General features: G+C 48.0%; 1 protein-coding gene across 1 annotated transcript in view; it reads left to right on the top strand.

Moving 5' to 3' along the window:
- Nucleotides 1-13627, top strand: part of DCBLD1 (discoidin, CUB and LCCL domain containing 1) — a 233564-nt gene that overhangs the window by 203713 nt on the left and 16224 nt on the right. The window contains exons 11-13 of the mRNA XM_078648486.1: nucleotides 38-154; nucleotides 1125-1241; nucleotides 3444-3560. Of these exons, the coding sequence (XP_078504612.1) occupies nucleotides 38-154; nucleotides 1125-1241; nucleotides 3444-3560 (351 nt within the window). The remainder of the gene's footprint in view (nucleotides 1-37; nucleotides 155-1124; nucleotides 1242-3443; nucleotides 3561-13627) is intronic.

Genomic DNA, 13627 nt, shown 5'->3' with positions numbered 1-13627 from the left:
GCTTGAAATTGTTTCTTCTGTATTGTCGCTAATACAGGCATTGCTCCATCTGCCCAGCCCACCCTTCAGAAACCAATCTATAGTTCAGGAATTTCATTGGTGGCCGAAGACAGGACCCGGACAGAGCCCATTCACTCAGGAGGAATTGATTTTGGTAAAGGAGCGCTTGCCGTTATCCAGTACTTTCCCCAAGTTTGTGTAAATGAGTTTAGTCGTTAATTCTTCATGGATTTTCATGAAATTATATAGTGCTTCAAATTAATTAGTACCTAAACAATAGCATCTTCAGGAAGAGGTATTAAAAGTAAAGAAATAATAATTTAGATTTATTTGTACGCAGTATATATCAGATAATGAGGCAGAGCACTTGATTGATTTAGGGGCTAGAAGGCAGAATTTATATTGATCAGATTTTGTGCTTGAGCCATAAGCTCAATGTAGAATCCGGCCAGAGCCAAAATGACTACTGCAACATAAGGGAATGCACACAGAACCAAGGGTAGAAAAGTTAAGAGGCGGCAGTATGGCCGGAAATGCTTGATGTCTTTTGTTCATGGGAATGGACTCATCCGAAGAGCGGAACAGAATGGCTCTGTTGAGCCATGCATAGGTCAACCAACAAGTTATTTTATGTAGCACTAGAGACTAAACCCATGGCCACTATACACTGCAATTGCCAGTGAAGCACTTAAGAGTTTTCAAAGCCTTCCTGAATAGCGGTAGTACCTCAGTGTTTTAAAGTCTTCTGGAATAATGTCCCCTGAAACATAGGCTATCGCTGGAGAAACTGTACCACTGACATGCTCGCTCATGCTTTTAGGTGGAATTGGTAGTCTCTTACCCGAGGATCTCATTGTCTGGATAGTAAGAATATGCTGGGTCAAGTAGTATGGTGATTTGCAGAGAACTGCTGTATAGATTATTGCCATTACCTTGAATTTAAAGAAGTACGCCTCTGGGAGTCCATGAAGTTTAAGCACCATAGCCAAATAGGAGCTTTTCTTTAGGGAAGATTGAACACTGATAGGTCGATAGGGTTAGATTAGCAGGATTCAGGACACCGGCATTGTTGAATTCCCACCCACCCCCGCATGGTTCCTAAGGTACTCTTTTCTTTTACACAGGTAATGCTACTTCAGCCAATCCAATGCTTCAGAAGCCAAGCCAAAGTTCACCTACTACTTTAGTGAATAATGACGAAACCATTCCAAAGCTGATTTTTTATGAAGAAAGTGATACAGGTAAACCAGTGCTAACTAATATTTCTTAACTGGTACAAGCTTTGTGGATCTTGCAAGCATTTACCCTTCATTTTACTAAGCTTATGCAGTGCTGGTGACAGATTTTTTATAAAATGAAGTAAAAATGAAACATTGATCAAGCAGCAGTTTTTAAAAAGGAACTTAACAAATAAACTCTTCTGTCGGGGTCTACAAATACTACAGGTTGGCACACGATTAACAATGCCACAAAAATGTATTTCATTGTGGGTCTTTTATCCATTTCTACGTCATGCAAATCTCTTTCAACCACTGCTGCTTACCGTCAGAAGGTAAATAACAAGCATGGACATTATGGAATGATTTGCATAAATGATGAAATGATGTGAGAAGATGAAGTGAACCCAGACAGATAGTGATTTAAGGCAAGTGGAGTTTAGAATGTAGACACATGAAGCTGGGAGAGAAAAAGGGGTAGAACGGAAAAAAAATGTGAGTTGTGCTAAAGGCCCCCTCGCGTATAAAGGGGTATGAAGGAGTAAATTGGCTGGGCCATATTGTTCTCTTTGCATTGACCCTCACAATATCCCTTCATTGGAATCTGGGAAATGCACACTTATCAACTGAGGAGGGAGCCATTCAGATTCTGGGAGGCAAAGCACAGTGATGATTGGGGTAATAAATGTGTACACTGCCCCAGATAGAATGCACAATTGAGATGCTGGTGCTTATGTTATGTGCTCAAGATACCTGCAAGGGCAAATGGAAGCAATGTCTATTAGAACTCGCATACAAATATTATAGCGTTGCGGATGGCCTTTATGCCAACAAAAAACACTACATTTTTGTTGTTCTATTATTATTATTTTTTTATCTTCCACCCTCATCTATCCCACACATTTTTGTCTTCCTCGGGGAATAAAACCGGTTGTCTGACTATTGAAATGTTTATATTCCACCACCCCATGCTCGCTCCCTGTCACTCGTCAACCTTCCTTTGTGGCCCGTTTCCCATTGCATTGGTTGCCCTTCATGAAAATTATATCTGGCTCTCTTTTCCTTCTTACCTGCAGTATGTGCATTTAACATATGGTAATGTTCAGATTGATGTGTTGGTGAACTACCGCTGACCACAACATCCTAGCCTTGTGCCTCCTTATCGTGGGTGTGAGAGCAAGCGGTTTTGACTCGTGTACAGCACATTTTTATTTTGTTTAAGGGAGTATGAGAGCATTACAGGAGGTGTACCGTTAGAGTCTCATTTGTGGAGATTACAGAGAACATTTTTTAATTTCCCCTGTGATCCCCAGCCCTGTGCCACTGTAGTTCATTAGAGGCACATGCAGCTGTTGACAGCATGTGGCAGTCTTTATCTTTGTTGTCTTGACAGTGATGGATCATAGGTCCACTTGAGAAGCCTTACCACTAAGTAAGGATAGGTCTTTAGCAGTAAGCACATTTCTGAACTTGTAAACTCTCTTCCTTTAGGATTTCCAAATGCTTTATCTGTGATTTAACCTCTGCTCCATCCAGCTACCTTCTTAACAGTCCCTCATCATGCCCCTCATCTCTGCCGTAAACGTTTGCTCACAAGTACCCACTGCATTTGTTGGGAATCATTAGAATTAGGTCCTTAGTCTTTCCCTTTTTGAGGATGAGGTATAAATGCAATACCCCCTTTCTCCTTCTTGGTGTGCATTAAAGAGTTTGTTTTGTGCTGTGAAAAGTTAAGCGACCAGAAATACATTTCATGGAAGTTTTGTTCTATTGCTGACAAAAAGGAGACAAAGGGATGAGGGAAGCTCAATAAAGTCTCTTACGGAGGTGTAGTTGTTATTGGTAGGTGAAAGTCATAGATTAAGAGGCACTGCCTGGTGCAGTTTATAGGGAAAAGTACTGAAAACGCTGAAAGAGCGACAACTGATTATCGACAGGCGGAAAGGAGCTAACGTGATGGGTGGACAGAGTTGAAGGATTTGAACATTGTAGCTGACTGATAAGGGGAGATTCGCGCACCACTAGCCTATAACAGTAGAAAAACTGAATTCTGAGAAATGTCTATCAATTGTTTCCATTTGGTTGCTGCATACATAGCACAAGTTTCACCTGGAATCTGAAACTGATCGTCCTGAGGAGGGGGCAGGTGAATGGCCTGCCCTAAAGTTGTATAGGGAAATCATTGCAGAGTTCTAAAAGGTTATTTGGGGGGTTTCTTTAACATAGGTACTCCTACCTCTGCCAATCCACTGCTGCAGAAGCCAAACCAAGTTGTAACCACACTAGAAATAAATGAAGACCGAAGCTTCACAGAGCCCATTCCATCAGAAGAAAGCGATTTAGGTAAGAAGTGCTTGACATTCTAAGGTATCTCCATTGTATTTAGTTTTTCTTGCATGTTTGTGTGTATTTTTTGTATCATCTTTTACTTAATTTAGGTATTGCTGAAAATCAAAGCTCTGGCTTTTGTATAGCTACATTAATACTCTCAGAACAGGTGCCACACAAGTAGCAGCAGGGAAAGTTTCCCACATATCCAGAACGTGCACAGTATGGACGGCAGTATTGCAAGACACACATACAACATAGACATTACGCCCTCTGCTCTGTTACTTTTCCATACTCCGATTCACTCCCACAAAAGGGTTAAATTGTACAAATGGATTGTGAACAGTAACAAAAAGGGACCATAAGAATAGATCTGTCTTGGAGTAAACTAGTAGACAAGGTCTCTGTGCAGAGATAGTTTCAGCAAAAGCTGGTTGTACGTCTTTGCAGTGACGGAGCAAGCGGACTGACACTGGGCAGGATGAAAAGCTGTAGAAGTAGAATGATGCCAGACAGCAGGACTATGAGCTCTGAGAAACAAATTACAGACCAACTATGGAGAAGATTCCACCATGGAATCTATTATCAAATTTGTAGGGACAAGACGACCTTTAGTCCATTGGGGTGAGGGATCAGGTACTCTAATGTGAGAGTACCATGTGACTGACCTGACACTCATTGCGAGTTTGAAGCAATTTGGCTGCCGGAGTCCGGAGATATCCTGTAGCGAATGAGGCGCCGACTGTGGAGGCGGAGACAGGCTGCTCTGGAGTTGGGACGCGGTCACTACGCGATCCCGTGGCTCCCACGTGGTGTGTGGGCCAGGACCGGAGAGCGCCTGTAACACCGCGATCCCCGCTGCGGAGCCATCGAAACGGCGGGGACGGACCGACTCACGCTGCGGCTGGTTTTGAAGTAGGGGACGCCAGAGAAGTGGCTGGGCCAGCCGCTGGTTGAAGCGGACCCTGCCCGATCGCGGGCTGGGACGCAGATATTGCGCGACCCCGGGGTTCCCGCGCGGTGTGTGAGCCGCGGCAGCAAAGAACCTGCACTGCCGCGACCCCTTCCACAGCGGACTTGAGGCACACCAACACGACCTGCAAAGACTGGTGAGAGACGCCGGAGGTGAGGATCGGACTGGCGCTGGGACACTGCCCTCGAGCTGAAGCCAGTGATCTACGGGCACTCGCCCCCTCCCCCCATCATACCCGGTGCTGTGTGCGATTGAAAGCTGCGAGCAAGGGTGATCGTGCTGCGGCCTGAATGCCTGCAAGCGCCGGAGGGAGCGGGTGAAAAAGGCGACGCGGGAAGGGTCTACATTTGAAAGGCAGCTGGTGATCTAGTGCTGCCTGACGCGGTGCATGTGTGGCGGACTGGACCCTGCACTTGCATTTATTGATCTGCTGAACGGAGGAAGATGCGATGAGATTTGCGCACGGAGTGTATTTACTGCGCTAGGGCTTCGCCTACACATCGGGCTTGGAGTGAGGGCTCAGGAATTTGAAGTTTGGAGTTTCTTTGAAAGGGGCTGCTGAGGACCCACTGACCCCAGGTTGGCTATGTCTATTGGGGCTGCACCGGGTACATGCTGGCACGTCCATTCTGGCTAATGCATACAGAGGTGCTGGGGACTTACCTGCTTGAGAATTGCACTTGGGATTGGCTTATGTCACCTTGCATGGACTTGCTGCGCCAACACAGATCGGTTTCATTGGTACGCTCCTGAGGCCGCGACGCTTGTTGGATGCTGAGCCCGGGAGGTGCGAGACGCCGCGGGGTCAGAGTTGCTCCCTTTACACTGAGTACCCACCGTGGTGGATGCATAGTGCAATGGTGGAGAGGCACGCATTGACGGCGTGTGTTGTGAATTGCGACTAGACGGATCTCCGTACATTGGAGGCAGGATTTGTGGACACTGCTGGAAACCTCCCTGGTGTTGGAAAGAGCTGGATGCTGCGGCCGTAACGGTACATGTCCGGGGCTTCTGACTCGCCGAGAGGTGGGACCAAACGAACGCATTCGCTTACTGCGGATAAATCAGCGAGAGGTACTGCCATGGGTCGGCAGGATACCCGACAACCGAAATTATCTTTTGACACGGCCCCGATGTCGAAGAAGACTATGAAGGCGACGACGGAACCGAATGGGACTCAAAGCCCTCCAGCAGCGGGACCTACCTGCGGCGCGGCTGCACCGGACATGCATCTACTACTGCAGGAAATGAAGCAAGGGTTCGCGACGGTGGTGGATAAGGTGGATCGCTTAACCTCCAGGATGGACGCCATTGTACAGAAGATGGATGTTCACGAGGAGCGCCTCACGGAGGCGGAAAGAAGGATTTCAAGTAATGATGATACCGCGGCGTCCCATGCTACTCGACTGTCGCGAATGGATAACATCCTCAAAGTAATAGCTGCAAAGAATGAGGAGTTAGAAGCGCGCAGTCGCCGCAATAATGTCCGTGTGGTAGGCGTGCCGGAGTCTACGAACACTGGGAGAATGGAGGACTATGTTGAACGGATACTCCAGACGGCGATTGGAGCTGAAGCTTTTTCCAAGCAATTCATAGTTGAGCGTGCGCACCGTTCCCTTGGTCCGCAACCCCAGCCTGGCGCCCCGCCTCGACCGATAATAGCTCGACTACTGAATTATCGGGACAGAGACACTGCACTCCGTGCTGCACGCACTGCTAAACAACTGACGTGTGATGGAATTACTTTCACACTGTACCCGGACTTCACGCCACTTGTCCAGGACCAAAAGAAGAAATTTCTCGGTGTGAAGAAGAAACTGAGGGATCTGCAAATAGACTGTGCTTTACTATATCCGGCTAAACTACGAGTCACGTATCAGGCAAAGCAGCACTTCTTCATGAACCCGCAGCAGGTGGAGGACTTTCTAAAATCACTACGACGCAGACGTGGGAACGGTCCTGTGGAGGAGGAGGTAGAGAATGAGGAGGACTGATATGCGTGTCTGGATTGCTGAGGCACCTCCTAGCCTGCTGTGCCTTGAGTTTGGGGCCGGAACGTATGCTGTTTTCATGGAGTTGAACTCGATACTATGCTGAGACACTTCGACTATGGACATTCGAGAGAACTGACGACGGCATTGGACTCTGGGTGGTAAAGTATGCCAGGCGACACCCCCCCCATCCCTCGAATTGCCCCTACAAGGGCGGTTTCGGATCAGGGGTCGAGGAGCGGGGGGTGCCAAAGTGTGTACCCTAGATGACCCTACTAGGGTGTACCCCTTTAACATTGTTTATTACACTGCAGCTGGTTGGGTGTTTGCTAGCAGTGATGGGAGGGGGGTGGGGTATGTGTGCTGGAGAATTGGGGTTACTTCAGTGGGCGGTGGGAGGGGCGGGTCCGAAGTTTAAATTGACGTACGAAGTTGGCTGTGGGGCGGGTGGAGGGGGAGTGAATGGGGTGGTATCTGGATTGAGTCATTGCTGGTTGCAGATGTGGCAGAGTGCTAGGAATTGGATTCACCGGATTGTGTGGGGTGCGTGGATTGGGACGTTTCAGTTGGTTGGGGAGAATGTATGGCAGATGATAGGCTACGCGCCTGAGATAGTTGGGGGGATTCAGGGGAGGGGGAGGGAAGGAAGGGTGTTTGGTTGCACTATGAGAGGGAGCCACAAGTTATTGCAAATTGATTGGACTGTGTTGGCGGTCACGCATGGGCGGAGGGGAATGCGGGTAGGGGGGAATATCGCTGCGACTGATGTCATTGATGATGGCTGATATGACAGGGAGTAAATTGACGATTATGTCGTGGAATGTGCGGGGCATTAATGATTCTAGGAAAGGGAGAAATATCCTTGCATATCTGGATAGGCATAATGTGCATATTGCTTTGTTACAAGAGACACATTTCTGCCCTAGATCGGATTCTAAATATGCTAGTAAATGGGCCTCGGTCAGAAATTTTTCGTCGTACTCGTCATATTCTAGAGGCACTGCAGTTCTGATCAAGAAATCGATTGCTTTTCAGATGTTGGGAGAGATTCTTGATCCCGATGGGCGCTTCGTGATATTGTGGGGTAGAATTGGCATGGACAGTGTTGCTATTGTGAATTGCTGTGCTCCGAATATCGACACACCAGAATTTTTTACCACAATTTGGGGACATGCATTGTTGACGGGTGCTACACACATTATTTGGGGGGGGAGACTTTAATGTTGCACTTGTACCTGGCATGGATCGCTCAGAAGGTAGTGGTCATTATAATCGGCAAGCAAGGGATGTGCTACTGGGAATCATAGAGGAGGCGGGGTTGGTGGATAGCTGGAGATATACCCATCATGCGCATAGAGAGGGCACTCACTTCACGTCATACACCAATACATGGGCCAGACTAGATTACTGCTTTGTGTCAAAGGGGCTTTGTGCGGGAATAGATAGGGTGACACACTTGCCTAGAACGTATTCTGATCACTGCCCGGTGTTAATATCCCTGAAGATGCCGGGACACGTTAGAATGAAACCTCCGTGGAGACTACTCCCTACTATGCTGCTAGATTTAGCATTTAGGACAGAGCTGGGTGATGAAATTGAGGAGTTCTTCCCCAGAAACAAGAATTCAGTTAATAGTGTCGAAATGGTGTGGGAGGCATTCAAGGTCACGGTCAGGGGTATTTGTATATCCAAGGGCGGGGGGATACTGAGAGACATTCAGAGGACATTGGGTAGACTGGAACGCGAGCTAAAGGAACTTGAACTTGGGATGGCAGAACGAAATGACTCGGCACTGCATACTACCTTTAGAGACAAATTGACTGTGTTTGGCGTAGAAGCAGAGAGGGAGGTAAAGTTTAAGGGAAAGTATTGGACAGCAAGGCGCTACTGCGAAGGGGAACGACCTGGTAAAGTACTGGCCGCGCTCACGAGAAAGCCGAGTTCCAATGCCAATATTTTAGAAATTATCACATCGGACGGCATGCGTTGTCAGGATACTAGAGGGATTCAGGAAGAGTTTCTCTCGCACTATCAACAGTTGTATACTTCTCAACAAACTACCGAGGTAGATCTGGGAGGTTTTCTCGATGACATAGCACTGTGCTGGCTCAGTGATGTGCATAGACAATTCCTTAGTGCACCATTGGAGACCGATGAGATCCGAGATGCAATTATGTCGCTTGCCAATGGAAAGGCGACGGGATCGGATGGACTCCCCGCTGAGTTTTATAAATGTTACATCGATATCATGGCACCGGTTCTTAAGGAAGTTTTCGAGGAGTCGCTGGCCGTTGGGGAATTGCCGGGATCGATGAGGGAGGTGATAATTACCTCCTTGTTGAAACCGGGTAAGGATCCGACGGACACGGACTCATATAGACCATTATCTCTCATAAATTGTGATGCGAAGATCCTTGCCAAGATCTTGGCGACACGACTTTCGTTGATTATGTCTAAAATAGTTCTGCCGGACCAGGCTGGATTTGTGCCGGGCCGCGCCACCTCCCACAATCTTAGAACGCTGTTCTCATTGATCCAGACGATTGCCCCAGAGTTGCCTGTGGCTGCTGTTTTTTGGGACGCCACGAAAGCGTTTGACTCGATTGAATGGCCGTATCTATTTACTATATTGCATAGGATGGGCTTCCCAAAACTGTTTGTTAACTGGGTCGAGCTGCTGTATACCAGACCCGCTGCCAGAGTGGTAATTAACGGGTTAATGTCGGCTCCAATGTTGATAACGAGAGGCACAAGGCAGGGGTGCCCTCTGTCCCCGCTGCTTTTTGCTATGGCAATCGAGCCCTTGGCGTGTCGCATCCGTCAGCTGCACAGAACAAGTGCATTTCGTTGCTTACAGCGCCAAATTGGCATATCGCTGTATGCGGATGATATCACGCTATATGTGAAACATCCTCAAACCAACCTTAATCCCATATTGCGGGAGTTCATTGTCTTTGGTGGGCTGTCGGGAGTGCGTGTGAATTGGAGGAAATCCCAATTTTTTCCGCTGACGGCTGCTGTTACGAAATTTCAGCTGGACTATCCACTAGACTGGTGTGACACAGATCTTAGATACTTGGGTATCGTCGTATCTCTAGACAAAGATGTAACACTCAGATCGAATTATGGAGTGGCCATCACGAAATTAGCTGATAATGTAACTCGCTGGAAGGCCTTGCCGCTGTCGTTGGCAGGGAGGGCGGCGCTTATAAAGATGGTGGTGCTACCACAATTTCTGTATCTTTTCCAGAATGTGCCATATTTTCCTGGTGCTTTTTTCTTTAAACAGCTACGCTCGGAGCTCTTACGTTTATTTTGGGGAGGCAAACAACCTCGACTAAGCTGGAACATTATTACACAGCCCTATGAGAAGGGAGGTTTTGATGTGCCAGATTTTGAAATCTATTACATCGCTGCCCAGGCGCAATATGCGTATCATTGGGTGAAACCCTCGCCATTCATGCCCCAGATCGCTGCAGAGGACTGGATCGCGAGACCTCTTCCCCTTAATGGCCTCATATTGGGAACAGTCAAAGACGTTGAGACGCCGTTCACCACAGTTACATGCACCATTGATGCATGGAATAGGATGGTAAAACTGGCCGGGGCTACGTGTTTATATTCCCCGGTACTTCCTCTTACGTACCACCCTAGACTGTCGCTCTTGCAGGAAACAGGATTTCAATTGATGTGTAGATGTGCGAAACTGGCGGTGTGGGGGGACTTGTTCGTTGACGGACGATTCCGTACCAAGGAACAGCTGTTTCAGGCTGTTACTCCTACGCCTCTAGAGGTGTTCTATTATATCCGTCTCCGACAGGGATTGAGGGAAGTGTTGCCCAACTTTCCGAAGGAACCGGAGGTGGTGTTGCCACTACAGACCATGCTGGTGTCGGATGGCCGCCATCTTGTCTCCCGACTTTACACCGCCATGAGAACACAACGCCAAGGGCCGGAGAGCTCAGCGCGGCGACACTGGACTGAAGACTTAGGCAGGGATATTACTGATGATCAATGGAGATACTGCTGTGCTGTCACGGCCAATATTGCATCTAGCAGCAGGCTAAAGATCATTCATTTCAAATTCTTACAGCGTTTCTATTATACACCTGAGAGGAAATTGCGCTTTCATTTGGCGGATACAGATAGATGCGATCGCTGTCATGCAGCGGGGGCGGGATTCCTCCATTTAGCTTGGGAATGCCCAGGAGTGCATGAATTTTGGACCCCGGTGCATACCGCACTACAGGATATGACATCCGGGGCGGTCGACAGAGACCCGCTGACTATGCTAGTGGGATACACACGGGATGTACATAAGTCGACTCGGAAATTCACAGATATCGCACTATTGCTAGCCAAGAGGCGGGTAGCTTGTCGCTGGGGACGAGGTCGATCTCCTAAGTTTAAGGACTGGATCGAGGATCTGGTTTACTGTCAGGATCAGAATAATATTTATGCAGAGTTGACGCCAGTGCAGAGTAGACCGAGGGATATATGGGGACCACTACAACTTTATCTGTTACGAACCGCGGCTGCAGCTACAGATTCAGAAGTCGACAGTTGAGATATATGGCTATACCTGTAAGTTAGATGAGACCCTCATGAGTCACATCTAGAGAGGCACACTGACACACACTAATACTTGCTGCCAAAGGTGAATAGACCGCAGGAAGGGAATGGACCTTCCCGGCCCATAGCTGAGGTCAACAGCTGCTTTAGGTTCTGTATATGATGCATGTTTCTTTTTATACAATAACATCGTATACGTTTGATTTCTTGCAATGCCATCGGGAGATTATTCCTTATTGGTTGCTGCTGGTTGCCACTGCCAATGCTCAATGCAGCTCCAACTACAAATGACTGCTTATTGCTATGTATTACTTGCCCCAATGTTCTGCATGCACTCCCTTATGCCACAATTCTCTGCCCGAACTGCCCGCTGGCCCGTGCTTTGATGCCTATATGATGTCCAAATGTTTAAGATGTGTACAAATGTGTATTGTGTGGTTGGCTCTTCTCAGTGCTGTTCAATGACGAAAAATTAATAAATAAAGGTTTAAAAAAAAAAAGAGTACCATGTGACTCCAAAGCTTCCTGTCGGGGTAGTGGTGTTAGTTTTATGGAAAGCCTAGCCGAAGCATCCCATTGTACATGATATACAGCTAAAAGTTATTTGAAATGGATTCAGATTGAGCATAGTCGCATGACACGAGGCGGGTAAGAGCGTTCTCTGTAAGTATTTGCAGCTCACCCTGTGTGAGACAGTATATTTACCATACACAACTGTGAAAGGTGCGTGTGAGAAATGCTGTGCCGTCTTGTGAGTTGTCAGCCTTGGAATCGTGAAGACAGCTTCCTATCTCCAGCTCCATTGTGGTGTGCAGTTGTTTTCTCTGCGAGGGTGAGGTTTATTTTCCGAAAGGTTTATTATTTATTATTATTTATTAAAACAATGGAATGTTTGGAGCTCTTATGAAGACAGTGAAGTGGCTCTGGGCAAATGTAGCTGCTACACACCTTCTCTCATCATTCCAATGCTTGTCTTTCTGTTTCTCCTGTTTATTTGAGAACAGTCTACACTCTGTGGGTCAAATGTTCTAACCACATTATAGCCCTTCTGCCCCGGGCTACAATGTTGATTAAGGCCTCTACTGTCATTACAGGCCCTTGCCTGGGATATAACTTGGATTCAGAAACTTTAACATCTGTTAAAACCCTCAGTCACGGGCTATACTGCTTAATTATTAAGGGCATGGAAGCAGATCCCAAGAAGACACTGAAGAATTTTACAAACTTTGTAAATAAACATATTTCTGATAATTACTTTTAAGTGCAGATTACTCATCTTTAGAATATTCTCCAGGTGCCAGACTGCATTCGGAAAGTTTTCATAGCAATGCTGCACTGCATCGCTAGGTGGCGCCATGTGGCTCTGATTTGACTTTGTTATGCCACGGAAGTAACAGAGGAGGTGCGTATATAAGCGCCACTCTTGCGTGCCGATATCGAATCAGTCAAAGAGCCAGGTTTTGAGGTCCTTCCTGAACCTGTGCAGGGTCGGGGATCGTCTGATGTTCACAGGGAGCTCGTTCTAGGTTTTGGCCGCGATGTAGGAGAAAGCTCTCCCGCCAGTTCTGTTTCTGTGGATGTGGGGATCTCTGCCAGGGCGAGGTCGGCACAGCGGAGGTTCCTCCTGGGTACGTGGAAGGATACTCTCTCGTTGAGGTAATTGGGTTCGATGTTGTGGAGGGATTTGTAGGCGTGGGTGTGGAGTTTGAAGGTGACCCTCTTCTCAACGGGAAGCCAGTGGAGGCCTCGTAGGTGTTGGGTCATGTGCTCATGGCGCGGTGACCCGAGGATGAGTCTGGCTGCGGCGTTCGGGATGGTCTGGAGCCTGTGCAGGAGAGTCTTGTTGATTCCGGCATAGAGGGCATTGCTATAGTTCAGTCAGCTAGTAATGAGTGCGTGGGTGACGGTCCTTCTGAAGTCTGGGGGGGATCCACTTGATGGCCTTACGGAGGATGCAGAGGCAGTTGAAACTAGTGGAGGCGACGGCGTTGATCTGGCGGTTCATGGAGAGGGAGGAGTCAAGGATGATGCCGAGGTTCCGAGCGTGGTCTGTAGGGGTGGGTGGGCTCCTGAGGGTGGAGGGCCACCAGGTGCTGTCCCAGGCGGATGTGCAGGGACGGAGGATGAGGACCTCTGTCTTCTCTGAGTTTAGCTTCAGGCAGCTGTCCTTCATCCAGGCTGCCAAATTCTTCATACCTTGCTGGAAACAGAGTCTGGTGTCATTGGGGATCTTTGTGAGTGAGAGGATGAGCTGGGTGTTGTCAGCGTAGGATACAATGCTGAGTCGATGCTGTCTGACGAAGGCGGCAGGGGGGGTAGATGTTTAAAAGCGTGGGGCTGAGTGATGATCCCTGGGGTACTCCGCAGTTGATTTCTGTTGGTTTGGAAGAGGAAGGGAGGAAGTCTGATCCTCTGGGTTCTGCCGGAGAGGAAGGATTGGATCCAGTCTAGGGCGGCACCTTGTATTCCTGCGTGGTGCAGTCGGGCTGCGAGAGTGCGATGAGAGACGGTGTCGAAGGCTGCGGAAAGGTCTAGAAAGATGAAGG

Source organism: Lissotriton helveticus, chromosome 6 (assembly GCF_964261635.1).
Source record: "Lissotriton helveticus chromosome 6, aLisHel1.1, whole genome shotgun sequence".
NCBI lineage: Eukaryota > Metazoa > Chordata > Amphibia > Caudata > Salamandridae > Lissotriton > Lissotriton helveticus.
The sequence above is the reverse complement of the archived record's forward strand: the minus strand, read 5'-3'. Positions and strand labels throughout refer to the sequence as shown.